The sequence below is a fragment of the Marmota marmota genome, unplaced genomic scaffold (genome assembly GCF_001458135.2).
Source record: "Marmota marmota marmota unplaced genomic scaffold, marMar, whole genome shotgun sequence".
In the NCBI taxonomy this organism is placed as follows: domain Eukaryota; kingdom Metazoa; phylum Chordata; class Mammalia; order Rodentia; family Sciuridae; genus Marmota; species Marmota marmota.
The window spans coordinates 4,017,086-4,045,021 of NW_025999991.1; the positions used below are offsets into that span (position 1 = coordinate 4,017,086).

The 27,936-nt window shown below is 33.6% G+C and overlaps 1 protein-coding gene across 9 annotated transcripts in view; it reads right to left on the minus strand.

Annotated features, from left to right (window-relative positions):
* Nucleotides 1-27,936, minus strand: part of Rttn (rotatin) — a 163,839-nt gene that overhangs the window by 78,437 nt on the left and 57,466 nt on the right. For all 9 annotated transcript variants that reach the window (XR_007348943.1, XM_048806632.1, XM_048806633.1 and 6 more), the window contains 7 exons: nt 27,375-27,471; nt 26,700-26,768; nt 19,943-20,128; nt 19,115-19,354; nt 12,692-12,836; nt 3,927-4,081; nt 2,816-3,035 (listed from right to left, as the gene is read on the minus strand). Coding sequence is in view for 8 of the 9 variants with exons in the window: in XM_048806632.1 (XP_048662589.1) it covers nt 2,816-3,035; nt 3,927-4,081; nt 12,692-12,836; nt 19,115-19,354; nt 19,943-20,128; nt 26,700-26,768; nt 27,375-27,471 (1,112 nt within the window). In the remaining variant the exon portion in view is untranslated. The remainder of the gene's footprint in view (nt 1-2,815; nt 3,036-3,926; nt 4,082-12,691; nt 12,837-19,114; nt 19,355-19,942; nt 20,129-26,699; nt 26,769-27,374; nt 27,472-27,936) is intronic.

The window sequence follows — 27,936 nt, forward strand, 5'->3', positions numbered from 1 at the left end:
ACCGCCTTTTAGTACTAGGGATTGAGCTCTCAGGGTCTCTACCACTAAGCCACTCTCCCAGTTTCCCCTCAACCCACTTCTCTTTTAGACAGGTCTTGCTAAATTGCTGAGGCTGGCCTTGACCTTGTGACCCTCCTGCTTCAGCTTCCTGAGTTGCTGGGGGATTACAGATGCATGTCACCCATGTCCAACAGAATCCACTTTAATTACTAAGAAACTAAACAGCTGGACCAACAATGACTTTGCTCTGAAGTCCATGCATATACGCCTTACTTTATGCTTAAAAAGACTAATTTATTCAGTAGTACTTATTTACCTAATAAACTAAGCATAAAGTCCCAAGATTAAAAGTCACTCTGCTATAATTTCTAACAAATATGAGAGGTTTATCTATATTATTCTCCTGTCATATAAACACAAAGACTTTCTTCACAAGATAGTTTATAAAGCATGAAATAAATCCCCATTTATACCAAATCAGGATTTGTTAGTCAAGCTTTTCATGAAACATTATAAAATAGGAACTATACTTTTTATCTATTTCTCCTCTAATAAACTGTACTGATTTTAATGATCTCAAAGATAACTGAACTGAGAATGTGATTACTGCCTTTTACCTGTATTTCTTACCTAAACCTAAGTTCTTTTGTTCTCCAATACCACAAGTGTCTCATTTTAATTTTTAGTATTTGCAATATAGCTATAATCAGAAGTCTCCCTTCTTACCCAATTTTTTAAAATAAAAGTACTTTTGATAGTTTTCAAATACAAACAATACAATTCCATTTCAGTTATTACTATATATATATATATACATATATATATATATATACACATATATATATATATATATACATATATATATATATATATATATATATATATATATATATGGTATGCCATATATATAATAGTTCCTTGCATATCCCAGATCTAAAAATAGATAAAACCCTTTTTAGAGAGATGTATTGAATAAAAGGTTCATAAATGGAGTATTTATAAATCACATTATAACTAATGCTATAAATTAGATACCTATAGGTTGAATAACATTCTAAATGCGTTAGAATGTATAAATTTTTTTAAAAACATTATAATTTTTAACTAAAATATGTTTGAAAATTCATGTATCTCTGGCCATGGACACCTGGCAGCATGGAATGGAACAATTCGTTACTATACCAACAGTATTACCTATTTCAATATTTATAATTATTTTTTAAATAAGATCTCTTTTACTAAAGGGACTATAGTAAATTTCATATTAAATGTTATAGTAATATGAGTATTCAGAATTTGTAAATAAAAAAATTAACAAAAATAAACCACAAACCTAAACCAAAAAAAAAAAAAAAAGAGTAGGAAGATATAGATAAATTTAGTTAAAAAAAAAAAAAAAAAATCCAGGTCTGGAATTCCACTTGCTGTGGATCAGTTTATTCACCTTTTAAAATATAACTGTACACTCCCTCCTCAAGAGTTTTTCCTAAAGTCCTAATACAGATATTGATTTCAATCTCTGGCTGTCAGTGAAGGTTAGAAGGCAAAATTAAGCTGACAGATTTGACCAATAAGAAAACAATGATCCATTTTAAGATTCAATTTATTACATAAACAGTTTGCAAGTACAGCCAAAGGTGCCACTCCCAGTGTCCCTTGTGCAAGGTGAACACTGGCACAAAGAGGCCAGACAACTGTACCGCAAGTGGCATAGTGCTCTGTTGCTAAAAAGCCCAAACCATGCTCTATACCCCACAGCTGTAACCCTGGGGAAGTGCGGCAGAAAGCCCAGACTTCCTCAGGCCTAGGAATAAGAAACAGGTCAGGACAGACTTCTAACAGATGATGATGGGAATGACACTCAACTTCTTGGAAGTTCCTCACAATCCCCCATGTTCTCATGTTCCAGAGGATCAAAGGAAATTCTGCCAGATCAGCTGGGGAGAGAAGCCTTGACTATGTGGCCCAAGTGCCAAAATCCAAGATTGCCAGAGCACAGTGGCAATGCTGTCCTTCTACTGGTGGTGCACAACCACATCATTGTTGTGCTTATTACATCATATTGAAGATATTTTGAACCAAAAGATGATGAAATCAGAATATATCAGAATCCCTACAATATAATTAAGGACATGCTTAGAAGGTAATTAGAGCTGAAAATATTAGAAAACGAAAAGCTAAATACACTTCTAAATGTTGTACATATAATACCATATAAAATAATATTAAACTCCACCTACAGGCAATAAAATTAATAAATCTTATAAGCATAATGTTGAAAGAAACCACTGACACAAATTTTTTTTAAAATCAAAGATTATTTTATACATAGACACACACTTAAATGGTAAAACTATCAAGAAATGCCAAGAAGTGGAGTATCCAAAAAAAAAAAATCAAAATATATTCTACAAAAGGAACAAATAGAATTCAACTGAGGAATAATGAATACTTCTGGGATGCCAGCTAAGCTGTACTTTTGGACTTGGGGGTAATCATGAGGTGTTCACTATGTGATAATTCAATGAGCTATGTATTTCCTGCATGTATTATATTTCACAATTAAAATGGTTAAACAAAGTAAATGAATAAATAAATTACCCTAATGAAAAGATTTAAAGTAAGCCTCAATTTTTCTTGAAAATGAGAGTATTCCTCAGGGTGATCTTCTGTACATATTTTTTATAAAATTAATTAAAATATTCAACCATTATGATGAGTTAAATAAAAATATAATGCATTTGTGCCTGGCACCTAATAAAAGCAATCAGTAAATAGTAAATAGCTGTCATTTGGGGCTGTTATTTTTACTTACCTCCAGAAGACCTGACAAGTATTTCATGCAAATGTCAAGTGGCCGTGTGAGAGGAGAATGTGAGCTCCATCCCTGAAATGCGGTGAGGTGAGCCATCCCTCGTAATGTCCGCTCAAGGGAAGGCAGGCCATAGAAATGAGGGGCATCTGTGACTCGCAGGCACTGGAGCAGTTTCAGAGCCAGCTGTGTTTGGAAAACGTAAAGAAGTTCCAAGCATTCCCTATGCATTTAAAGGGGGGGGTGGAAATCAACCACAGAGAAAGTTATAGACTTAATGGGCTGTCCTATTGGCTGCAAGGGGTTTCCCACATATTAGAAAGGTATGAACTAGACAAAACGGCAAAAAAACATTTCCTCTCAAAACAAGGCTTTGCAAGAGAAGTTTAGAGAAACTATCAACTAGAGTATGTATGCAAAATATAAGCAGCAATCACATTTAAAATACATAAATGGATATTGGTTGTGTTATCCAAGAGTGACATAAAAAATTGAAAAAAAAATAATTTCACACTATAAATGAGTTTAATTTGAATATATTAAAACTGTATTAAATCCTTCAGTGTCATGAAAAACTTGCTAATTTTTAATTGACAAAAACTTTTTTGTAGAAAAATAAAAGGAAATGAAAGCTTTTAATGACTTTAACACATAATTAAGCAAGACTGTCAGAAACAGATCAATCAATAGAATATTTTCTATCAAAAAATAAAATTCTTAAAATTAAGTAGTCAAGAATGAATTCAAATATAAATTGATGATTATTAACTATACTATTACCTATTCCATTAGGCATATGATTTTTAAGATCATGATTTTTATATATCTGCTATCCAATTGCTTTTAAAGTATTTTAGAAATACAAAGAACCTATACTAAAGCCTACAAGTTCAATTCCTCACAGATCAACAACAAAGTAACCAAATAGACACTATTATAAATGTTCTGTTTTTTAAAATGTAACATACATCAACATGCAAATAAGCAGACTAATTTTAACTATCAGTACCAAAGTACTTATATCTCCTAATTTTAAAGAAGTAAATCTCTGAAAATCAGAGGAAAAGTAGATTTTGAATAATTGTACCCAAACTTTCAACAATACAAATGATACCTGTCAGTAACTGCCATGAAACTGAGAAGCAAGGTATTGAAAAGTGCAATCAGTTCTTTCTGAAGTTGCTGCCTGATAGCAGTCCGGATGTCATCTATTTCTTCTCGTGCCTGAGTCTCTGTCAGAACCAGCAGGTCTAAGAGTGGGTTTGGGCTCTAAAAAATGAAATTTGTTAAAAATATATTTACTCTCTAAGCTATATGTTTTTCCTATAAAGGTTTTTTGTTACTACCTATGTTCTAGATGAACTAAAAAGTTTTACTATCTAATTAACAGGTAGTTATACTATGTAATTAGTAGGTCTGGGCCTTCACTGCATCAATAAAGATGTTCTAAATTCAACAGGTGTTTAATATGTCATCTCAACAAAAAGAAAGCATATGTTATAGAAAACTGAGAACAGAAAAAAACACAATGAGAGAAAATCACACATAATCACACCTCATTGGTACATACTCTCATCTGTTTCTGTAAGTAGAAATGTAAACAACTTTAATTATATATTTTAAGCAAACATGATACTAAGTGAAAAACACTATTAAAATAATCTTTTCTACTTAATGGTATGATCCACATTTCTTCAAAAACTTTATTTTAATATCTGATTCCCTTTTACCTATAAAGATTTACAACCCTAATTACTAGATAATAATTTTCTACTTTTCTAACACAAAAATCCATAACTAATATTTGTAATAGACTAAATGTTTATTTTGTGCCTGGCACCTAATAGAAGCAATCAATAAATAGTGAATAGCTTGCTAACGTACTGAGGGAGTAGAAAACGGTGCGTTAACCAGAAGCATTAAGAGATACACAGAATATGTACTAATCACCTTAAAGTCACTGGCACTAGGCTAAGAAAACAAGATTTCAGTTAACTTTCTGATTAAACTTCAAGATTTGCACCTTCATTTCTTTCTTAAGAAAGGGCCAAAAGACAGAAGGAAAGCCATACTGAGAGCAGAGGAAGCTCATCCTCCAAAAGCAGTTAGCATTCCATCCTGAGCATCAGGTGGTATCTCCAGTGACTATGACAGCACACAATAACAGAGAAAACACAAATGCAATCACTGCTGTTATGAAATCTGACTTCATATAAAAGAACTTAATGTAAAAACAAAACTGCATTCCCTTCAGGGAAAAGAAACTTAAAACCAAAAATTGTTTATATTATATATATGTTCAATAAAGCATAACAACTATATTTAATATAATTGAGAGTTTTTGCAAAGTATGGGGAAGGATATTTGTTTTTAACTTGTTTTACTGTTTTTACATATAAGCAGTATTTTTTTGTTGAGGGCCACAGCCAAGTCGGGATGACACATGGCATTTTTGCCAGAAGTAGTGGTTGAGAGGTGACGCCAGCAAGCCATTGAGATGATAATGGTTATATTAAGCTGTGTATTCAATTGTAATATTAGACACCTGCTGTCCACCTCGGCCTGCTACTTTGGAGTTCTCTCGGGGATTCCTGGAGAGTTCCCATTGGTTGGGGAAGTGCCAGAGGAGGGATTTCTGGTTGGTGGTTCCTGGAGGAGCCATGTGTGTGGCGTTCGGGAGAGTTCCCGGGGAGCGTGTGTGGAGTGTGCTGGTGGAATTCAGAAATAAAGTTTGTTCCTGCTTCAGTGGCTTGTGATTTGTGCCCAGCCAGACTGCGGCATTTTTTCCCAACTTTTATCTTGAGGAAGAAATGCCTTTGAAAAATTACATAAAACATAACCACAAAATCTGTTTGACATGAAAAAGAGAATCAAAATACACATTTAGTCTATCACAAATATTAATGTATTTTCTATGGTTATCTTATTCCAAAAACCAAAGACTGACTCACAATCACTCACAATCAACCCTTGGACTCCTATAAGTAATGACAAAATAAACAAATTATTTGAACTAAGATTCAAACCTCATCTTGGGAAGATTATTAATTCTATATACTGATAAAAATTAAGTAGAAGTTACTGATTAATATACTTACACAGTAGGCATATATCTAAGATTAACAGCTTTCTGCATATAATCTGCTAAGAGTTCTCCCCTTTTTTCATCTTCAATTTCCATGTTATTAAGATTCAGTGAACCTCAGCAACATCATTTTAAAATTGGGATTAGTTACCATTCCTCAAGTACAAGGAGCAGAACAGACGTCTCTACTGCTGCCTATTGATCTCAAGTGTTTAATCATACCAGGTGTTTTTGTCTTTAGACATTAGTATTCAATCTGATTTTAAATCAACCACTTAAGCCATCATTTTGTCACTGCTGACCTCCAAAAGGAAACAATTTCTGTAATGACAGCTCATTTCTTAATTCACACTCTGTTACCACTCATCATATCCAAGTTTACATCCATCAGCAACCTATGCCACAAGGATCTGCAATTCCCTCAAGGAACTCTGCACACGAGTATGTCACATGAGAGTCAGCCAAGAAAGATGTATATTACATATTTCTGAACAGCCTCAACAAAAAAAGAAAAATAATATACCACTTTTATGAATTTCCATCAAAAAACTCATTCAGGTAGGAATGATATTTAATTCACCACTTCTAGCTTTTTTTTTTTTTATGTTAACAAAATACCATTAAGTTAAGATATAGAATAGTGGGGCAATAACTTTCTAAGGTGTCCAAGAATTACAGCATGTTTGTAATAAATAAATATTGTGATAAAACACATAAACAAAATTTTTACAAGAGTTCCTAAATCTTCCCTCAGGAAGGTAGTTGATTTTTCTTTTTGCTTTCTATTAACATTTTTTTTTTTGAAAGATAGGGCATTCATATCTGCGTACTTTTGTTAGTTTTTGCAATCATAGCTTTTTACATATCATTTCACATATCTGTACATTCAAAACAATTTCTTTGAATATTCTATTTCATTGACTTTCTTACATAATATTTTCTTTATTTATTGTATTGATTTCACACAAAAAAAACTTTAAAAGGAACTTAATTTTTTATTTTCAAGTTTTCTTTATCCTAACCCATCTGTAGTTACACAACACTTTCTAATTTAATCTTGGTCAAGATATTTAGAAAGTAAACCCTCCTGTTTGTAGATGGTTACTTAAGTCTGTTTGGCTCACCCTTAAAAATATTATTATTATTTATACCATTACTAATAATAAATGACAAGAAAAAATAGAAATTTTCTAAAGAAAGGCTAGACACCATATAAAGCCATGTAAACAAATTTAATTGTACCAAAAATTCTTTCTTAAAATCAACTGGTATCTTGCAAGAATTTCATTTTACTTTAGTAACTACAAAAAAATTCATACCATAAAATTCAAATCATTTAAATGTCTGGTTTTAAAAGTATTAGCAAATTTAACAGGACTGAAACCATAGCAAATATCTTTTCCTTCATAATGGCATAAAACTACAAGTTGATACAAAGAGGAACTTAGCGAAATTCTCAAATTACATGGAAATTAAGCAATATGCTCTAAACAACCAGTGTGTCAATAAAAAAAAAAAAAAGAAAGAAAAAGAAATAATTTAAAATATCAAGAGACAAGAAAAATGGATCCGAAATAACCCAAACTAATGGGATATACAAAAGCAAATCTAAGAGGCAAGTTTACATCAATAAACACCTTTACATGAAAAAGAACATCTCGAATAAACATCCTTATGTTATATCTGGAGAAACAAAAAAAATAAGAACAAAGCTCCCAATCTTAAGAAGGCAGACCTGCTGCTCTGAAAAGCCACGTTTGCATGGTTCCTGCAGCTCCTAGGTTCAGCTCCTGCTAGGAACACCTTCCCAGCTCTGGCAGCTCTATGGTCCCAGACCCCACACTCTTCAACCCACCATGTCCCATCATGCGTGGGCCCACCAAGCAGAGGCCGCATGGACACCAGCTCCCAGACCACCACCAAGCACTTAGCAGAGAAGGAGGAAGTTGTGGAGGAGGCAGAGAATGAAAGAGCCACCTGCTGGTGGTAATGCTAATGAGGAAAATGGGGAGCAGGAGGCTGTGGATGAGCTGGAGGGAGAGGAGGAGGATGGTGTTGGCGAGGATGCTGAGGCAGCTACAGCAAATGGGCAGCTGCAGATGACAGGGATGATGATGTTGACACAAAGAACCGGAAGATGGATAGGACGACTAGATGGCAAAAAAGGAAAAGTTAAACTACAAATAAGAGGCTGCTATGACCTATTCGCTCTCCACTTCCCATCTCCGAATCTCAATGTGGTCACCTTCTGCAGAGAGGACACAGCCAGTGCCATCCTAGGATGACACACAGTCTCCGACCAAAATCAATGTGAATTTGCAACAGGAAAGCAAAGAAAGAACCAAAACTTCCAAGGCCTAGCTTTTTTTTTTTTTATTAAAAGTACTTTTAAGAGGGTGATGTTGGTATTTTTTATTTACATTTTAAATTTTTGTACATATCGTCAGGGGTCAGCCATTTTTAATGATCTCGGGTAACCAACCAGCCTTTGGAGTATCCTCTGTCCCACTTGACTTTACCTGTGGTGTGGCCATGTTCATTATAATCTCAAAGAAGGGAAATAACTAAAAAAAGCAAAAGCAACAACAACAAAATAACCTTATTCTGAGCATTCCAATAACTTTTTTGGCATTAAGTACTTTAGCTGTATTATAAGTAGTTGTTTTGTATGAGACAGTTAAAAAGGCCAAAGATAAAAAAGGTTTCTTTTTTCTTCCTTTCTTTCCGTCTATGAAGTTGCTGTTTATTTTTTTTGGCCTGCTTGATGTATGTGTGAAACAATGTTATCCAACAATAAACCGGAATTTTATTTTACTGAGATGTTCTAACGAAAAAAAAAAAATAACAATAACTTTAAAAAATAAAATAAATAAAAAACAAAAAGGTAGAAAATAATAAATGACAGTAAAAGAAAAAAATGAAATAGACTAGAAAAACAATAGAAAAGATCAGCAGAACTAAGTTTCTTGAAAAGATAACCTAGATGAAGACAGAACATTCAAATAAAATGAGAAATGAAAGAGCAGACACTACAACTGACAAAATAGAAATAGAAATGTATAACCAAAAAATTGGATGACCTAGAAGAAATGGATAGACACAATCTACCAAGACTGAATCATGAATAAACAGAAAAATCTAAAAACAGAATCAAACTACATAGGGGATGAAATCCGTAATAAAAAGTCTCTCATCAAAGAAAAGCTCAAGACTTGGCTTCATTACAAAATTCTACTAAACCTGTAAAGAAAGAACACCAAGCCTTTTCAAGTTCTTCCAAAAAATAAAGAAAAAAGAAGAGGGACTACTTCCAAACTCATTTTATGAGGCCAAAATTACCCTGATACCAAAGCAAGAAAAAGACAATAAAAGAAAATTACAGGTCAATATTCTTGACGAATACAGATATAAAGATCCTCAACAAAATATTAACTAATATTAATTTGTTGAACAAATTCAACAGCACATTAAAAGGATGATCCATCATGATCAAGTGGAAATCATCCCAAGGATGTAAGGATGATTCAACATACACAAATATGAAAATGTAATAAAGCACCATTAACAGAATAAAAGACAAAGTCATATGACCATCACAATAGATGCAGAAAAAGCATGACAAAATTCCACTCCCTTTTATTAAAAAAAAATTGACCTAAATTAGTTAAAGGATGCTGTACCTCAACACAATCAAGGCCACATACAACAAATCCACAAGTATCATCATCCTCAACAATGAAAACATGAACGTTTTTCCTCTAATATCAGGAATAAGGTAGAAAGTCCACCTCTTACCATTTCTATTCAACACAGAACTGGAAGTCCCAGCAAGAGCATGTAGGCAAGAGAATGAAATGAAAAGCATCCAAACTGAAAAGGAAGGAGCCTAATCATCTTTATTTACAAAGAATTTCATCCCATATATAGAAAACACTGAGGCCTCCACCAAAGACTTTAGAACTAATAAATTCAGTAAATTTGTAGAATAAAAAAATCAACATACAAAAATAAGTAGTGTCTCTACGTGGTAATAAACAAAAAAATCAAGATAAAAATCCCATTTATAAAAAAACTACAAAAAATAATAAAATGCTTGGGAATTAATATTGTTAAAATATCTATACTATCCAAAGTAGTCTACAGATTCAATACAACTCTATCAAAATAGAAAAAAAGATCCTAAAATTCACAAAATCCACAAAAGATGCTCAAAGGGGCAATCTATAACATCACATGATCTAAATTCAAAATACACTACAAAGCTACAGTAATCAAAATAGCATGGTACTAGTACAAAAATCAGATATACTAACCAATGAAAAAGAATAAACAGCCCTAAAATAAATCTACATATTTGCATTTAATTGATTTTTGACAAAGGTGTCATCAACACACAATGGAGAAAGGACAGTCTCTTTATTAGGTGAATATCCATGTACAGAAGAATAAAATGGCACCTTTATTTTACATGGTACACATGAATTAACTCAAATGGATTAAAATCTTAAACATAACACCTGAAAACTATAAAGCTACTAAAAAAAACTTCAACTGATTTTAGTCAGGCAATAGCTTTTTAGAATATAACCTCAAAAGTACAAGCAACAAAAACAAACATGGAAAAACGGGATTACATCAAACTTAAAAGCTCTGGTGCAACAAAAGACATAACAAACAGAGTGAAATGTCAATCTATGGAATGGAATAAAGAATCTGCAAACCTCATAACTGACGAGGAGTTAATATCCAAAATATATAAGGAATTCAAACAATTCATCAGCAGGAAAATAAGCAACCTGATTAAAAAATGGAAAAAAAGCCCTGGCTTTTTTTCAAAAGAACAGACATAGGTGGGAGTGACAGGTACAATAAAGAAAAATACAGCAGAAAAGTCAGGGAGACAGGCACGGATGGTGCTACATTAGATGCCATCATCAGAGAAGACTTCTCTGATCAACATGTGAATAGAACACTGAATTAAGTTTGGATGTTAACCATACAGACATCAAAAGAGAAAAGAAAATCCAAGAGTGCTCAGGCAGTGTGAGTGCCTGAAAAAATGGTGCCTGGAACAGAATGTGTGAAGTGAGGTGGCAGAAGAGGTCAGAAAGATGCTCAGAATCAAGCCCAAACCTTGGGCCACAGTTAGTATTTTAAAGCTTTATCTGAATGAGAGAGGAAGCACATGGAGAATTTGAATAGAGGAGTGACATGATGTGACTCGCCATCTTGGAAAGCATAGGTAGAACGCGTGGAAGCCTGAAGGCCCAGTTTACCCAAGGGTGGGTGGCAGGTCAGAGCCTGGCATAGTCAGCAATGAGAAGTGTTCAGATCTGATACACACACCTGTAGGACTATGACTAAATGTGAAATTAAGGTCATGGAATATAATGTAACTATTATATCAACACAATGAAACAAGGATATGAAAGCAGTAGATGAGATGGAAGCAAGATAATGAAGTCCAAAGACCAAACGCATGGTCAGAAGATAAGTGACAAGCAAGGAAAAAAGCTCCTGGAATTCACTTATTAAAGCATTAATCTCCTTAATTTATGATAAGAGGAGAAAGAAACAATGCAATTATAGGGCAGAACCCTCAAGGACATAACAAAAGACATTTCACAGAAAAGGAAACACACAAGTCCCAAATATGAAAAAAATTTTCACCTTACTCTAAACAATTTATCTCTTTACCAAACTACAGAAACCAAAACACACACACACACACACACACACACACACACACATCTCCAATGACACAGAATTATAATTTCAGTTTCGTCTATAAATATATTTGATGTGTAAACTTGAACATATTCAATAATATCCATTTTATTATATTTGAACAAGTTATAAAATTAAAGTTATATGTTTCCTGCATATCTTCCTTAATGTCCTACGTTTATTACTAAGGTAACAGATGTTTACTGGGAGTCTACTATGTGTAAGGCACTATGGCAGATGCTGGTATGCAATTATGAACAAAACAGCCCCCAGTTCCACCAGTCTACAATAAGGGAAATGATAATAAACATCTAATAAGCTGTATACACACACACAATCATTAAGGGTTAGCATTTCTGACTTTCAATATGTAATACTTAATATTTTTACAGAGAATCATCTTTTTAAGCAAAGCAAAGATATTAACATATAATGGAGCCTATTCTAAATCAGTTTAGGCCTTATTTTCTAATTCTTTGTATTGTTTTCTTGATTACTTTTGCAAAGGGTTATTTTTGGTAAGTTAATTAGATAGATAAGGTATTTTCAAATAGATGCATAGATGGACAGACAGGGACCAACAACAGACAGTGAGTGAGCTAAATGGGTTCTGACTAAGTCTCTTGTAACAGAGCAAAACCCTGAGAGAAATGGGGGCTGGAAGGGCAGATACTTCAGTGACATTAGATTAAAGCCTGAGCACTTTATTCATTCTTTCCAGCTTCACAATCACTATATCCCTCCTGCTTTCCTTCTGGCTTTGCTATTTACCTCTCCACATACCTATTTAAATCCCACCCCCACCCTGCAATCCCACTTAAAAATACAGTTTCAGCAGAAAGCTCACATATAGAACAAATTTCATTAAAACACGAAGACTGAAGGTCCCAGATGCTCTACAGAATTAAATCTAGTAAACCCGGTCATATCAGGAAGGCCATGTTGCTACGCGTCATTTGTTCCAAGATGAGAACTACTTTACTAAGCAAAGACCACGTAAAGATTATCCTTTTCTATAAAAGCATCACTTCTGAAACCCAATATCCAAATTCTTTCACAATACTTACATGTCTAAGAAGTAATTCTAGAATCCAGTTTAGAAATTCTACTGATGGATTTTTTCTTTGTTCCTTCATTAACTTATTTAAAAAATGTATGATATCTATTAGCAGTTTCTCATCTTCAGTACAAGCAGGGAGCACTTGTAGAAACCTATAATAACAAACACAGTAATAATGGTTTTAGCTCTTTAAAATACGCATGTTGCCACTGTTCATCAGACACATACGCACCCAACACACTTCACACGAGCAGGCTATCTTATGAGACACTAACCTAGATTATGAAAATGCAAAAGGAAGGACTCAGGGCAACTGCCTTCAATAATACAGCTGGTAGTAGAGAAAACACGTGCCCAAGAAACGGAAAAAACTGGAAGAAAGAATTAGCTCAAAAGAAAATACTCAATTAGAAAAGGAACCAAAGGAATGCCACAGAGAAAAACACTTCCTCTAACTGTGCTACGAATGTTGCTTTTTCATTCTGGAAGTGTCATGCTTCACAGATAAGAATCAGTGTTTCAGACTTAATTTTCAATAATTAGGAAGAACAGGGTAGTAAAGTGAGGAGCTAAAAGTCTTGTAAAGATGTCATTAAGGATACATACCAATTTCCTGAGATTCTTTAAAACAAAAAAAAATCTGCTACAAGAGAGTCAACAAAAAAATATGATTTGTTTTAAAGAAAATTGAGAATAACAAAATTCAATTTTATCTGTAATGTTTTACTTTTAAAAAAATCTAATGTAACTACATCAAAACATTAATAAAAGTAATGATAATACTAATTATAACACCCAGCACTTATTGCACACTGACCTTGCGCCAGACTCTGTTCTAAGAACTTCACAGTCATCTATCAATCTTCATTAAATTCACAGCTCCATTTTAAAAATGAGAAAACTCAGGCAAAGATATGGTTATGTAGTTTTTCCATGGTCACAGAACAACCAAGTATTAGAACATAAATGCTAATATAAACACTCCAACACTCACATTAGGCTATATTTGTTAGTAATAGGGTGTTTGTCATATTTTTAAAATATTTATATTTTAGTTGTAGGTGGACACAATATTTTTATTACTTTTTTTCTTTCTTTCTTTATTTTTTTATGTGGTGCTAAGGATCAAACCCAGTGCCTCACATGTGCTAGGCCAGTGCTCTACTACTGAGCCACAAACCCCAGCCCAGGTGTTTGTCATATTATCCTTTCATTTTTTTATTTAAAATCTCACTTCCCCAAAATGACATTCAGCTCAAAAGATGTGTCAGATTATAAAAACTGAGATGAAATATTTCAAAAAGACACAGCAAAAGAAAGGATCTAACAAGATAAAATGTAAGAATCATAAAAATGTTAAAAAAAGGTCTTCTGTGACATCCATAGTAATCTTACACTATCACCTCTGCAGCCTCATTTTATGCCAGCTCCCACATGCCTCCACCTCTTGTCTACCTGCCTTCGGTTCCTGGCTTGAGGCCTTATGACCTTGTCTGGCACCTCTGCTGCTTCCATCCCACTTATCTGTTGAGGCCTAGCTTAAACCCTGGCCCCCAACTGCTCCATCCCTTAGAAGAGAGGTCGTGTTTAGCTACCTTCTTGGCAAGTTCCAGAACAGCAGGGACTCTTAACCAACTTCCCTCACTGCTCAATTTCCTACAAGAGTCTGGCAACTGATGGGTCATCAATAAAGACTTCTGAATGATGAAAATAACTAAGAAAAAGAAGCAATAGCCCCTTCTTCCCCTCCACTCCATCCCACACCACAAACTTCCAAAAGACATCATATCTGAATACAGAGAGATTTCTAAAACAGTATGAACAAGCAAAAAGTCTGCAAGTACTGAAAGAATTTAGAATCTGTGAGGAGGAAAAACAAAGAAGAAATTATAGTTATGAATAGGAATAATTGGAGTTATCACATGTGAATATAGATAGCATTTATTCCATGTGAGTATAATGAACAAATTAATGGGTAGAAATTACTAGGTAGCAGTTCAAAAGTAAGAAGAACATGGTAATAATTATAGTTAAAAAAAATGACCATCCTTCAAAGGAGGTATTCATGCCAAGGGTGCATAGCCACTTGACAGGAATATATGGAAGGGAATTCTTCAAGTACATGGCTAGACTAAAGGAGTTCTGAGAGCTCTCAGACTCATCTAACCTACATTTTTAGGGGCCAACTGTATACTATGCCTTAAGCCATATGTGAGGATAGAGGAATGTAATAATACCAGGTACCTACCTAAGCAGAGAAGACAAATACTCAAACAACTTTAACAATTATAGAAGAAATGCAGGCCAGCCACAAGATAATTACTATGGTAATTACAATTCCATGACAATTGCACATTGCAAAGGAAAAGAATCTTGACTTGAAGCTCAAAGATGAGTAGATATTCATGAGACAGCCATGGAGTTAACTGCACAAAGGCAAGAAGTCATAAAACAGTAATATATGCCCTAGAACTTCACATGCTTTCATAAAACTTGGATATATGTAGTTCATAAAATAATGTCAGAGTTGAGAAACGCAGCTGAAAAGGTAGGCAACTGCCAGATGAAAAAAGACCTTATAAGTCATGCTAGTGGGTTTGAACTCCATATAGCACGCCATGGAGTAGAGGCCAGAGGTGATGTGTATTCTAGAAGGATCATTCAGAAAACAACACAATGAGTGAAATAGGGATAAGACTCCCTGTTTCACAGAAATTGGTAAAAGCTTCAGCAAAAACAGTAGCAAAAGAACTTTTAATAGGAAAGAGGTAGAGACATTAAACATTCAAAATTAACAGGAACCAGCTGAACGAGGATAAATTTCTAACTGTAAATTCTAGTAAGCTGAGTCTATCATCTATTTCTTAATTTTGACTTCAAAATATAAAACTTCTTTACATCTGTTGCTTAAATGACCTTAGAGTTAGAGGACAATTTCAAAAATATGGGCAAAGTCAGAATTTTTCTAATATGTATTTACTCCTGTAAGGACTCCTTTTGCGGTACATTCATTTGGATATATATGTTTTTGGATATATACGTTTTTAAAATTAACTTCAATTTACTGAGCCAGGTGTGGTGGGCAAACACCACCCAGCAACTTGGGAGACTGAGGAAGGAGGATCACAAGTTCAAAGCCAGCCTCGCAATTTAATGGGGCCCTAAGCAATTTAGTGAGACCCTGTCTCAAAATAAAATAAAAAGTGCAAGGGATGTGGCTCAGTGGTTGAGCATGCCTGGGTTCAATCCCTGGTAACAAAATAAATAAATAAATACAAACACACACACACACACCCCACTTATACAAACAAGCACAACCATGCTCCTGTACATTATTTTGTCTAGAAAGCTATTTTGAAATCATTATATATAGTAGAAAAAAATGTAATTTAAGCTTGTGAAAAAATTATCTCAGTAATTTATACAGTCGTACCTTACAGGAAATTTTCTCTCCACACATTTTTTTCCTCTACAGTGTTGGTTCATCTTAGCTAACTGGTTAAAAAAGTGATGTTCCTTCAGCTGAATAAATGCAAAACTAGATGAGTTCCCAAAGTTCCTTCTATACACATATTTCTGTAAGTAAAATTTTTCTAATTTTTCATAAAAAGGTAAAAATCTGTGATATATATTTTTGTTACATTTCTTACTAAAACACTGCAGCAGAAATCCATGAGTTTGTTTTATAAATTAGGCAGCAGTATCAATATTACAGTGAATAAACATGAACCTATAAGCAAAATGAAAAAGAAAAAATATAATTGTCCCTCAGCATCCATGAGGGATTTATTCCAGAACTTCCTGCAGATATCAAAATCTGCAGACGCTCCAACCTTTGTATAAAGTGGCACAGAATTTGCATAAACCCTAAGAACATTCTCCAGTATACATTAAATTACCTCTTGATTAATTTTAATACCAAATATGAATTAAACACTATTTATACAGTTTTATTACACTGTATTAGAGAATAATAAGAAAAAAAGTCTGATTTTGTTCAGTACAAACACTTTTTTTAGAATTTTCAATCTGCTATTGGTTGACTCCATGAGTATAGACCTGTATATACAGAGGGCCAACTGTACATAACACAGACACACTCTGTAACATAAACACACTCTGTACTCTCCTCTTAGGTTAGACCTGGGAAAATCTAATGTGATGCTCACATAGAGTTATTGCTACTGACCAATCTGAACTGCCCTAGGGGCTTCCATTGATCCCCACTTTGAGAGTTTTGCTTCAATATGATGTTGTATACTAATTTTACAGTTTGAATTCACAAAGAAAAAAAATTTAGGGTCACTGATTTAAAAAATATCATTGGCTTTTACCATAAATTTTTCTTTTGACAAACAGGAACATATCAAATATGTTGAACCTGCAGATTTTATGCTTGCCTTGGCCGGCAAGAATGTTAAAAAAATAGGGCTGACAGATCTTGCACAACTAACCAAAGTGTAAGGCGAAGTAACATGGAATTTTATAGTATTTTCATACAACAGATATAGTAGATGCGAACAACCTCAAGAGCACAGATAAAGAGTAAAATGTTGTAGAAAGTGATGACTTTCCCATATTTAATACCTTTATGGTTTTTTTAAATTTAGGCTTATATAATTTTTTATTTTATTATTTTTTATTTATATATGATAGCAGAATGAATTACAATTCTTATTACATCTATAGAGCACAATTTCTCATATCTCTGGTTGTATACACAGTATATTCACACCAATTCGTGTCTTCATACCTGTACTTTGGATAATAATGATCCTCACATTCCACCATCATTTATAACCCCATGCACCTCCCTTCCCCTCCAACTTCTCTGCCTTATCTGGAGTTTGTCTATTCCTCCCATGCTCCCCCTCCCTATCCCACTATGAATCAGCCTCCTTATACCAAAGAAAACATTCAGCATTTGATTGGCTAACTTCACTTAGCATTATCTTCTCTAACCCCATCCACTGACCTGCAAATGCCGTGATTTTATTCTCTTTTATTGTATATTCCATTGTGTATATATGCCACATTTTTTAAATCCATTCATCTATTGAAGGGCATCTAAGTTGGCTCCACAGTTTACCTATTGTGAATTGTGCTGCTATAAACATTGATGTGGCTGTGTCCCTGTAGTATGCTGTTTTTAAGTCCTTTAGGTAAAGACCAAGGACAGGGCTAGCTGGGTCAAATGGTGGTTCCATTCCCATTTTTCCAAGGATTCTCCATACTGCTTTCCATATTGGCTGCACCAATTTGCAGTCCCACCAGCAATGTATGAGTGTACCTTTTCCCCCACATCCTCGCCAACACTTATTGTTGTTTTTCTTCATAATAGCTGCCATTCTGTCTGGATTGAGATTAAATCTTAAGAGTGATTTTGATTTGCATTTCTCTAATTGCTAGTGATGATGAACATTCTTTTCATATATTTGTTGACTGATTGTATATCATCTTCTGAGAAGTATCTCTTCAGGTCCTTGGCTCATTTATTGATTGGGTTACTTGGTTTTTTTGTGCTTAGCTTTTTGAGTTCTTTATATTCCCTAGACATTGGTGCTCTATCTGATGTGTGAGGGGTAAAGATAATTTTTAAAAGTAGCTGTGTTTGACAATCAATTTTCAAAGACCCTGAACATTCAGCTATCAGCTCTCTCACAAGGTAGTACTAGGTGGTTCCAGCACATGATAAGAAAAGCCTAATTAGATATTCTAATTATTAAAGCAAAACTAGTAAAGGCATTCACTTTTTGAAAACTCATTTAACCTAGCATTTTTGACAACTGCACACTTTATTAAGAAAGTTATACATTTTACACTAAAACCATGTGAAGACTAAAATGGAAAACTGTTAACAGTTGCTACTCATCAGTCTTCTTTGAAATGCAGCCATCTGCTACCAGTCAGATATGCTACATTTCAAACTAGAGTCTTTCTAGTAACTACTACCAAAGCTATACAGCACCAATTTCAGGAAATACAGAATAAGAAGAGAAATGAGATAATTGACTTAAGAACAATACAAAACAAAAACAGCCTTTGGCAGGTGTATCAATCTATTAATCCACTGACATCGTGACTCATTTATAAATATGGACAGGATAAACATTCAGTGTGTTTTATCTGTCTTGTCCTAAGTACTTACTTTTGTGGGATAAGATTTTATAAGCTAGGAAAATAAATAAAATTGTTATAGGTTTATTAATAATTCCTTATAAAATATATTACCTAAGTTAAAATTTTTCTCTTCTGATATCATTATTTATTATAGGTAATACAAATCCTGGATTTTTTCTTTCTATAAAAAGCATTTTTCTCATGATAGCAACTATAAAATACATTCTCTTTATCTTCAAAGGTTTGGTGAAGAACCCAAATACAATTCAATCCAGGTCTTTGAAACCAGAAACATTAAGCTTACACTGACCTGTTTAGCACAGTGTGCCAAGCCAAGGACTTTAAGGCAACCCCACATGGGCCAATGCCACCCTTTAAAGACAATTTGTCATTCAGGAGATAAAAACTCATCCGAGTGACAGCAGCCCGAACATCCCTGTGGGCTGTGGCCTGAACAATGGAGCAGAAGCAGTCCTGCAGCCCACTGGCTGCGTAGGTTATCTTCACAATGAGGCTGTCTTTTGTGGATAACTTCAATGTATCTAAAAATCTAGACAAAAGGAAAAAAGACCAACATAAAGCTATTTATATGGAAGCCCACATTTATTTCTATTCTAAACTCTCCTAAAAATCCTGTTTTATCTTCATTTTCTTTGAAATTAAAGGTTGTCTTATAGTCAAAAGAAAATGGGTATGTATCTGTCAACATTAGAGTTTCACATCGGCATGCCAAGTGTTTTTGTTAACTTTTTCTTCCCTACAGAAATATAAAATAATTTTATTCATTAAGAATGACAGAACATTAATATGTTCAAAAGTAATTTCCACAGTCATAACATTCCCACATATACTTATTGAGTTTTATTCTACTCCAGAGCACTTTTTTCAATGATTTCTGTCTATTAACTAAACAAACTTCATATAATATTTCAACAGCATAGAACACAATGTTTTTTAATTTAAATGTTCATGTGATAGATGTTTTAAATAAACATATATGATTTTTAAAACAAAGTAAAAAAATTACCTTCAGTTAAAAACAAAATCAGATGATAATATCAAGTGAAAAAGTAAAATCCAACTACTTAGTTATAATTAATTAACTGTTGAATGCTTTTTGCTAAATCTGACAGCTTACTCTTGATTATCAGTTCCGGAGTTCACTTGCTTCAGTAGATTATCACTCCCATGATACCATGACAGGTTCCAAGCTATTCTCAGCATATCTGATACAGGCTTCAAGGCCAAAAAATCAGATAATGGCAGAACTATTGCGTAAGGACTCACAGCATGGTGGCCGATTACATGAACTGGCAGATGATACCTAAAAGAAAATATATAAAATAACCACAAACTTATAAGTTCTTAAATACTACTGAAAAGATGAGTTCAAACGAGATCTAGTTGTATGCTTCACATGCCACAATAATGTGAGGACCTCTCTCCTAACTGCTGCCTTAAGTTTATCATGCTCTATATGATCTTTCAATTATTCTTCACTCCTCCTCTAAACTTCAAAGAATACTTCATGAAACGCTTCCTTGAGGACCAGCCACATTTTATGTTACAGTAGAGGTGTTGTAGAGATAACTAATACTCCTTGAAATCAGGTCCCATGACTACAGTGAATTGAATCTAAAAAGGTGTTCAGCTAGAACACAAATGCCTGCCTTCTACCAAATGCTGTTTCTTATCGCTCAGTCATTCAGTTTCAGGGATGGTACCATAATGTCCACTTTACAGATGATCAAAATAAAGCTTCTCAAAAAGGCTAAAGGAATTGCCTATGATTGGAGGTCCCTAAGTGACTGAATTTCAATTTTTTATTAGCCCTTTATAGTTACATCACCAATAAACTCAACAAGAGAACAAAAAAATATATTTAGATATAAGAACAAACTCAACAGCAATTTCTCTTAAATTAAAATTAGATTAATAGTGTTTAATAGACAGCAATGCTTGGTATATGCCAATGTTAAAGAATACTTCTTCTAATAAAATAGATCCCAAATCCCTGACCACATATTTATGACTGATATTAGAAAAAAAAACTGGGTAAGATTTCTAAGAGATGCCCAAGTTTCTTTTTCACTTCATGCACCCCAATAAAAGATACTAAGACATAATTCTATATGCCAGTCAGGCTACACAATTTAATAAGTAAAGATATTTTTAGTTGGAACTTTTCATGAAAAGCCACCAAAGTTCCTTAGAGAAATAATACCTGATGCTGGTCTAAAACATGGAAATCAAAGGTGTACCAGGGGAATCTCTTTATTCTAGAAAGCAGGAAAGTACTGAAGGATTCGTGAGGCCATGCCAAAAGGACACAGGACTTGCACTAGATAAATGAGGAATGACTTGATCATCAAAAGAAGAATAAAGATAATGGCTAGAGGTTTTTTTTCTGTTTTTTTTTTTTTTTAATAGAAAGTGAAAAATCCATAGTGATGTTGCAGTAAGGGGATGGAAGGGGAGGAGCTATCTAATACGTGTGTAAGAAACAACAGGATTAGATCACCTTGCACAACCCCTAACAAAATTATGAATACAGAAAGAATCATCACAGGATGTGAAAGGAATGGTGTAAGACTGTTAGGTTACAGGATATTTACAAATCTGAAAGTGTCATTTTCATAGGAAAAACACATATTTTTCACTTTTTACCATCAGGTCATCAACCTGAGCATCACCAGTAATTAAGGAAATAACCATGTAAGTTCACATTGTAGGATAATCTGTACAAAGCTGGCATACACACCTTAAAAGAGTTGACCTAATAAAGAAGACAAAAGGACAGTAGGAAAGACTCTTCTAGAAAAAGTTAATGAAGAAATTTCCACTTCCAGGTATGAATGAAAAGCCTGTACCAATCAAATTAACTTCTAATGAGACCACTAGAAAATAAGTCTTATATTCTCCAAAACTTTACACCATATAGTATTTTCTGATCACAAAGAAAGCTCAGGCTCACAGAACAAAGAGAGAGCAGCAGTTTAAAACTTTTGGAGGCCAAATTGGGCTAGAAATTTTAAAATGCATGTTCAGGATTTGCCAAGAAATAGGGAGTTGGTAAACATCCTAGCCCACCAGTTAAAATTCCTTAAGGATTATGCTCTAGAAAAGAGAGCAAACCACAGAACAGACTAGCCTTTACAAAGAATGAAACTAAACCCTGAATCAGCTCAGTTCAATCTCTGATTAAATCAAACTCATCTGCCCATAATGTAACTACTGACAAGAAAAAATTAAGTCTTCTGTGAAGGGAGAGAAAATATGAGTAGTCTGTAATTTTTCATTTGCTATATGCAATGTTTGATCAAAAATTGTTAGGCTCGCTAGGGACAGAACAAAATGTATTTACAGTTTGAAGATGTAATATAAGTTAATTATCTCAGGCATTTGTTACCGTAACATGAAGCTAACTAATACAAAATGAATTAAAAAAAAATCTACCATAACGGTCCTGTAGACCACACACAACACAGATATTGGGGTTGCAGACAAAAGTTTTAAAATGATTGTATTAAATGTGTTCAATAAAATCATAGTATGATAGAGAATTTCATCAGAGGACAGAAACGAATAAAAAAAAATGTAATTGAAACTTTTTTTGTAGTTGTAGATGGACATCATGCCTTTATTTTATTTGTTTATTTTTTTATATGGTGCTAAGGATTAAACCCAGTGCCTCACACATGCTAGGCAAGTGCTCTGCCACAGAGCTACAGCCCCAGCCCCAGCTCCTAATTGAAATTTTATAAATGAAATTTAAAACTCAATATGTGAATTTAATGCTAAATCAATCATGCAGAGAAAGGCTGGACATAGTGGAACATGCCTGTAATCCCAATAACTCGGGAGAAGCTGATGTAGGAAGATCACAAGTTAAAACCCTCAGCCTCAGCAACTGAGATCCTATCTCAAAATTAAAAAATAAATTAATTAAAACAAAGGGGCAGGGTGGGAGGATTAGGAATGAAGCTTAGTGATAAAGCACCCCTATGTTTCACCCCCAGTACTGAAAAAAAAGAAAAATACTGGAAGATAGTTAAGAGAAGATAATCAGGCTAAAGTGAAAGAAAGAAAAACTGGAAAACACAGAAAAGGATATCATATATAGTTCCTGTTGGAAGACCAGCAGGCTCTGGCTCTTTGGGTACCTACACAGCAAACTAAAGCCCAGCATAAACAATAAACGGAAACCAAATGCTATGCCAATCAGAAACTGCCAACGAACCTATCACACGTATCTCATCTTACTTCTGTGTCAGCCTATGGAAGCTCACTGCCCTCACTGCAAGCCCTCTTCCTAGGTCTGAGTGCTGCCAATTCATGAATCATTCTTTGCTCAATCTTGTTTAAATTTATTTTATCTTATGTTTTTCTTTTACCATAGTGACATGATCTTGAATATATGCCACCTATGTTCCATGAAGAATTAAAAGAATGGGCAAAGCAGCTACTTTCAAAAGATACTAATTAGCAAGGCATGATGGTGCACTCCTGTGATCCCAGCCACCCAGCCACCGGCAGGATGAGACAGGAGGATCACAAATTCAAGCCTTGGGTTACATATCCAGTACTACAAAAGTAAGGAAAAACAAAAATACTAGCTAAAAAATTTTCAAATCACATAAAGAGCAAACTATTTCAGTTCAACAAGCCATATGAATATCAAACAACATAAATATGAAAAGATTATACCCAGACACATCACAATAAAACAAAGAGAACATCTTAAAAGCAGCCAGAAAAAGAAAAAAAGACAAAGAACAACCCACACATAAATAACTGCTTTAAAAATAAATACGTAAAGTGCTGGAGCCCTAGATGAAGTAATAATTCAGGGTCTCGGAAAACAAATTTCCTTCAAAAAAGCAATAATAAAACTGACATAGAACTTTCAACGAAGAACCAACACCCAAAATTCTATCTAGTAAAAATGTACTTTAAAACTGACAAAAAATGATTTTTCTTTTATTTTTGGAGATAGGGTCTCATTAAATTACGGAGGCCGGCCTCTAAATTGCAATCCTCTTGTCTCAGCCTCATGAGTCTCTGAGATTACAGGCATGAGCCACCACAACCTGTCAAAATGATTTTTAGATTAAAAAAAAAAAAACTTACTGAAATCATTGTTGTTAATATAATGGCACTAAATTAAACCAAAAAATAAGTTCTTCAAAATAGAAGGAAGAAAATCTCAGATGGAGGCAAAGAAACCCAAGAAGGAATGAAGAATAACAGATCAAACATATGAATGAGTAGGTACTGCATATAGCAATTATAATAATGTCTTGGAGAATTTATATGTACAATTTCAATATTTGATAATAGGAAAAAAGGGAAATGAGCAATTAATATTATTCTAATGTCTGTGTTTTGGTATACAGTAAAAATACTAAATTGTATTCAAGGAAGTAAACTATAATCTCTAGATTATAGTTTATAAAATATACATAATAATTCATGTAAAAGAATATATAGAAATAATATATGTAAAACAATACACAAATGAATGCATAACCACAAGCTAACAGTTGAAAATGGACAAATTTTAAAAATCAATCCAAGAAGGCAGGAGAGAAGAAACAAAGAAAAAAAGACACATTGACAAATAGAAAACAGCGAGATAACACATTTGTATCCAAAATCATTAGTAATTACAGTAAATGTAAAATGCATTAAAATAAAATAGTCCATTTAAAAGGTAAATATCAGACTAAACAAAAACTATATACTTCTTTTGAAAAAAATAATTAAGGACACAGAATAGTAAAACCACAAGGATGGAATAATATGTCATGCAAACAACTAGCCAAATAAAAGCTGGTGAAGCAATTCTACAACAGATAAACTAGATTCTACATGAAGAAGCACTCCAGAGATAAAGAGATATACTTTACCATGATAGAAACAACCCATCAGAAAACATCAAAATATTATATAATTAATTACAGACTCTTAAAATACAGACAGCAAGAATGGACAAATACGAAGTCTTTGCAGAAGATTTTTCATGTACTTCTCTAGTAACTGAAAGAATTTGACATGTGACCAGTCTACAAAAAAGCAGATTTTATATTAAGAAGCTCTGAACGACACAATTAACACTTGCTATACATAGATCAGTGCACCCACCAACTGGTGCATATACATTATTATTTTCAAGTAAACATGGAGAATTTAATAAACAGACCATATGCTGGGCCATAAAGCAAAATTTGACAAGTTCCACAAGTTTAAAATAATAGAAAAAATATTTTCTGAAGACACGAGAATTAACCTAGATATCAATAAAATAAGCTAGATATCAATAAAATTTTAGTAGAAAATACTAAATGTTATAAACTAAATTTTTACTAACTTTAAACCAAGAGTTGAAGAAATCACAGTGAAATTAGAAGATATTTTAACTGAATGATAATAAAATATAGTATATCAATCTGTGGAATATATCTAAAGCCATATTTAGGAACACTGGTAGCTTTAATGAAAAGAAGGGTAATAGTAATCAACTTTCTAATAAGTTGGAAAATGAACAGTAAAATAAGTCTACAGAAGAAAAAAATAATAACAAGCCAAGGGTAATATATCATGACCAACTTGAGACAGCTCTACACATCTACCAGGAGAGAACAACTTTTTTAAATGACAACAATACTATGAGTAAAGGAATAATAAAAATTCTTTCTCATCTCTATGGATAAATTTTATCTTGAGCTAAGTCTCTTGCTTTTTTCCCCAGGGAAACCAGACAGAATTGGAATGTCAGCAATTTACCAAGCTGCTTTCCCGATGGTAAAAATAACCTTTATCTGGAAGAGGAGATCTGGAGTAAGATATAACTGCAGGAGGGGAAGTCATAGTTCTGAGCAACACTGGGTACTATGGCTCTTGTGAGTGACTCACCTTGTAAGGACCTAGAATCTATACCTGTGGAACACTTAGTATGGAACATATCTTTATATCTGTGATATGGAGATTCTAAGTTAGGGCAGCTCTCAGCACCCACATGTTGAATCTCATTCTAAGAATGACTATTGTAGTCACATGAATTTTTGATTTAGTGAAACCCAATGACTACTGTGACTAGTGATGCAAATACCAAGGATACTGAGGATATGGGCAGCTAGTACTCTTACAATACTTATGGGAATGTAAAACAGCACAACCAATTGTTAGGTAGTATTTACAAATCTAAACATACTCTAACACAACAATAATGTGTTTAAGAATGCTCCTAGTAGTCATTTATTTATAATAGATCAAAATAGGAAACCAAACAAGTGTTCCACCAATGTCAAGATGGTAAATAAAATTGTTGTAAATTCTTATACAGAATGCTGCATAGCAGTGAAAAATGAACCTATCACTGCTTCATGCAATGACACTGATAAATCCCTTCTAGTCCAGCAAGAGAAGCCAAACCCAAGAATGCACTATATAAAGATTAAAAAAAAAAAAAAAAAACAGAAAAATAATCTACAGTAACAGAAATTTTAGAAGAATTACATTTGGTGTGGTAGAGGGTGGTAGAAGGTAATGAGGAAGCTAGTAGCAGTCTATTACTACTATAGAGAGGGGAGAAAGCCACTAGACCCACGTGTTAACAACTGATAACTCAGGGCTGAAGGGTATGGTATGTAGGTGTGCACTGTATAGTTCTTTCAACTTCTCTGAAAATGTGAATAATAACAAAGCACAATAACTGGTGCCGGAAATGTGTACATACTGAAACCTCCCAAGCACCAGTGTGAAGGAAATATGAAAGCACTACAAGTTAGATGATTTAGATGCTAAATGGAAACTGGGCCAAATTAGAGTGTTTTCCCTTTATGTAACAGTAATTCAGCAGTAATGCAAGAAAATCATAGAAATAAATGCTTTACCTTCTAAAAATTGAAACAGGCAAACTGAAGACTGATGGCAAAGAAGGATTACTGGAAGGATTAACAGACCTATTTATAAAAGAAAAACAAAAAGAAACAACTTATACTAAAGTTTTATCTAACAATAACTTGCTTTACTTCTTTGACTGAAAATGAAATCAAGATTTGAACTAGATCTATCATTTGGTACAGTTACATGTTTGCTACTACCTGGATTTGCTTCTAAAGAGAAAATTATGCTTCTTTTTTATCTTTTAAAAATCTCAAATAATAAATAAGCCACATAAAGCAGAGGTTGCACTAGCAGATGAACTCAATGTACTCCTTCCCACTGATTAATCATTTTTATATTAAATATTTTCTCATATTTTTAAAATAATAAAATATTAAAGAAAAATCAACAAAGTTGAAGGTATGTACTAAAAATAAATTCATGACAAAAATCATTGCAGTAACTTTTAAATTTTGTACTTAGTAATAGTCAAAAGTAAAGTTTCAGAGAGACTTTTTGACTGAATTAGTCTTCTAATAACTGCTTAGTCAAACCAACAATCATAGAACATACAGTCAGCATGGGAATTCTCAAATTTTAAAATTTCCATACATTGTTGCATAAGACTGCATCAAAATCTTAAACACTTAGAAATAAAAAACATATAAATTCTTGTATCTCACCACATCTCCATTCTTGATACTTCATCAAATAACAGAAGACAAAACAATGCTGCGACTTCAGTCACTACAGTACAATCTTCATGAAATATCAAGGAAACTAAAGAATAAAAGGAGCATAATTTTATATTTTTACTTCCAGAAAAAATGAACTTCAAATTTAAAATATCTTAAGTGGAAGGGAAGAGAAATGCAGAATAACCAATAAAAACTGACATCACTCAAACTCTGGCTCTCAAACTGTCAGATGTATGAAAATCACTTGGAGGGCTTATAAAGCAGTTTCTAATTCAGTCTGTTTAAGATGGAGACTACCACTTGAATTTCTAGTAAGTTCCAGAGAATGCAGGCATTGCTATCCAAGGAGTGACACCTGAGACCCACTCACTAAATACTGTTTGGTTTTAGGTAATCACAGAAACAAACTGACAGTTTCTAGGAGAGCTTTGCCAAGTCATTTAATTCTAGATAAAATTTTCTCACTAAAAGATCCTTTGTATAACTGTTGTCCTTACTACAAACATGTAACCCTAGAACCTGGAGTCAACTTTAAAACCCTGTGTTT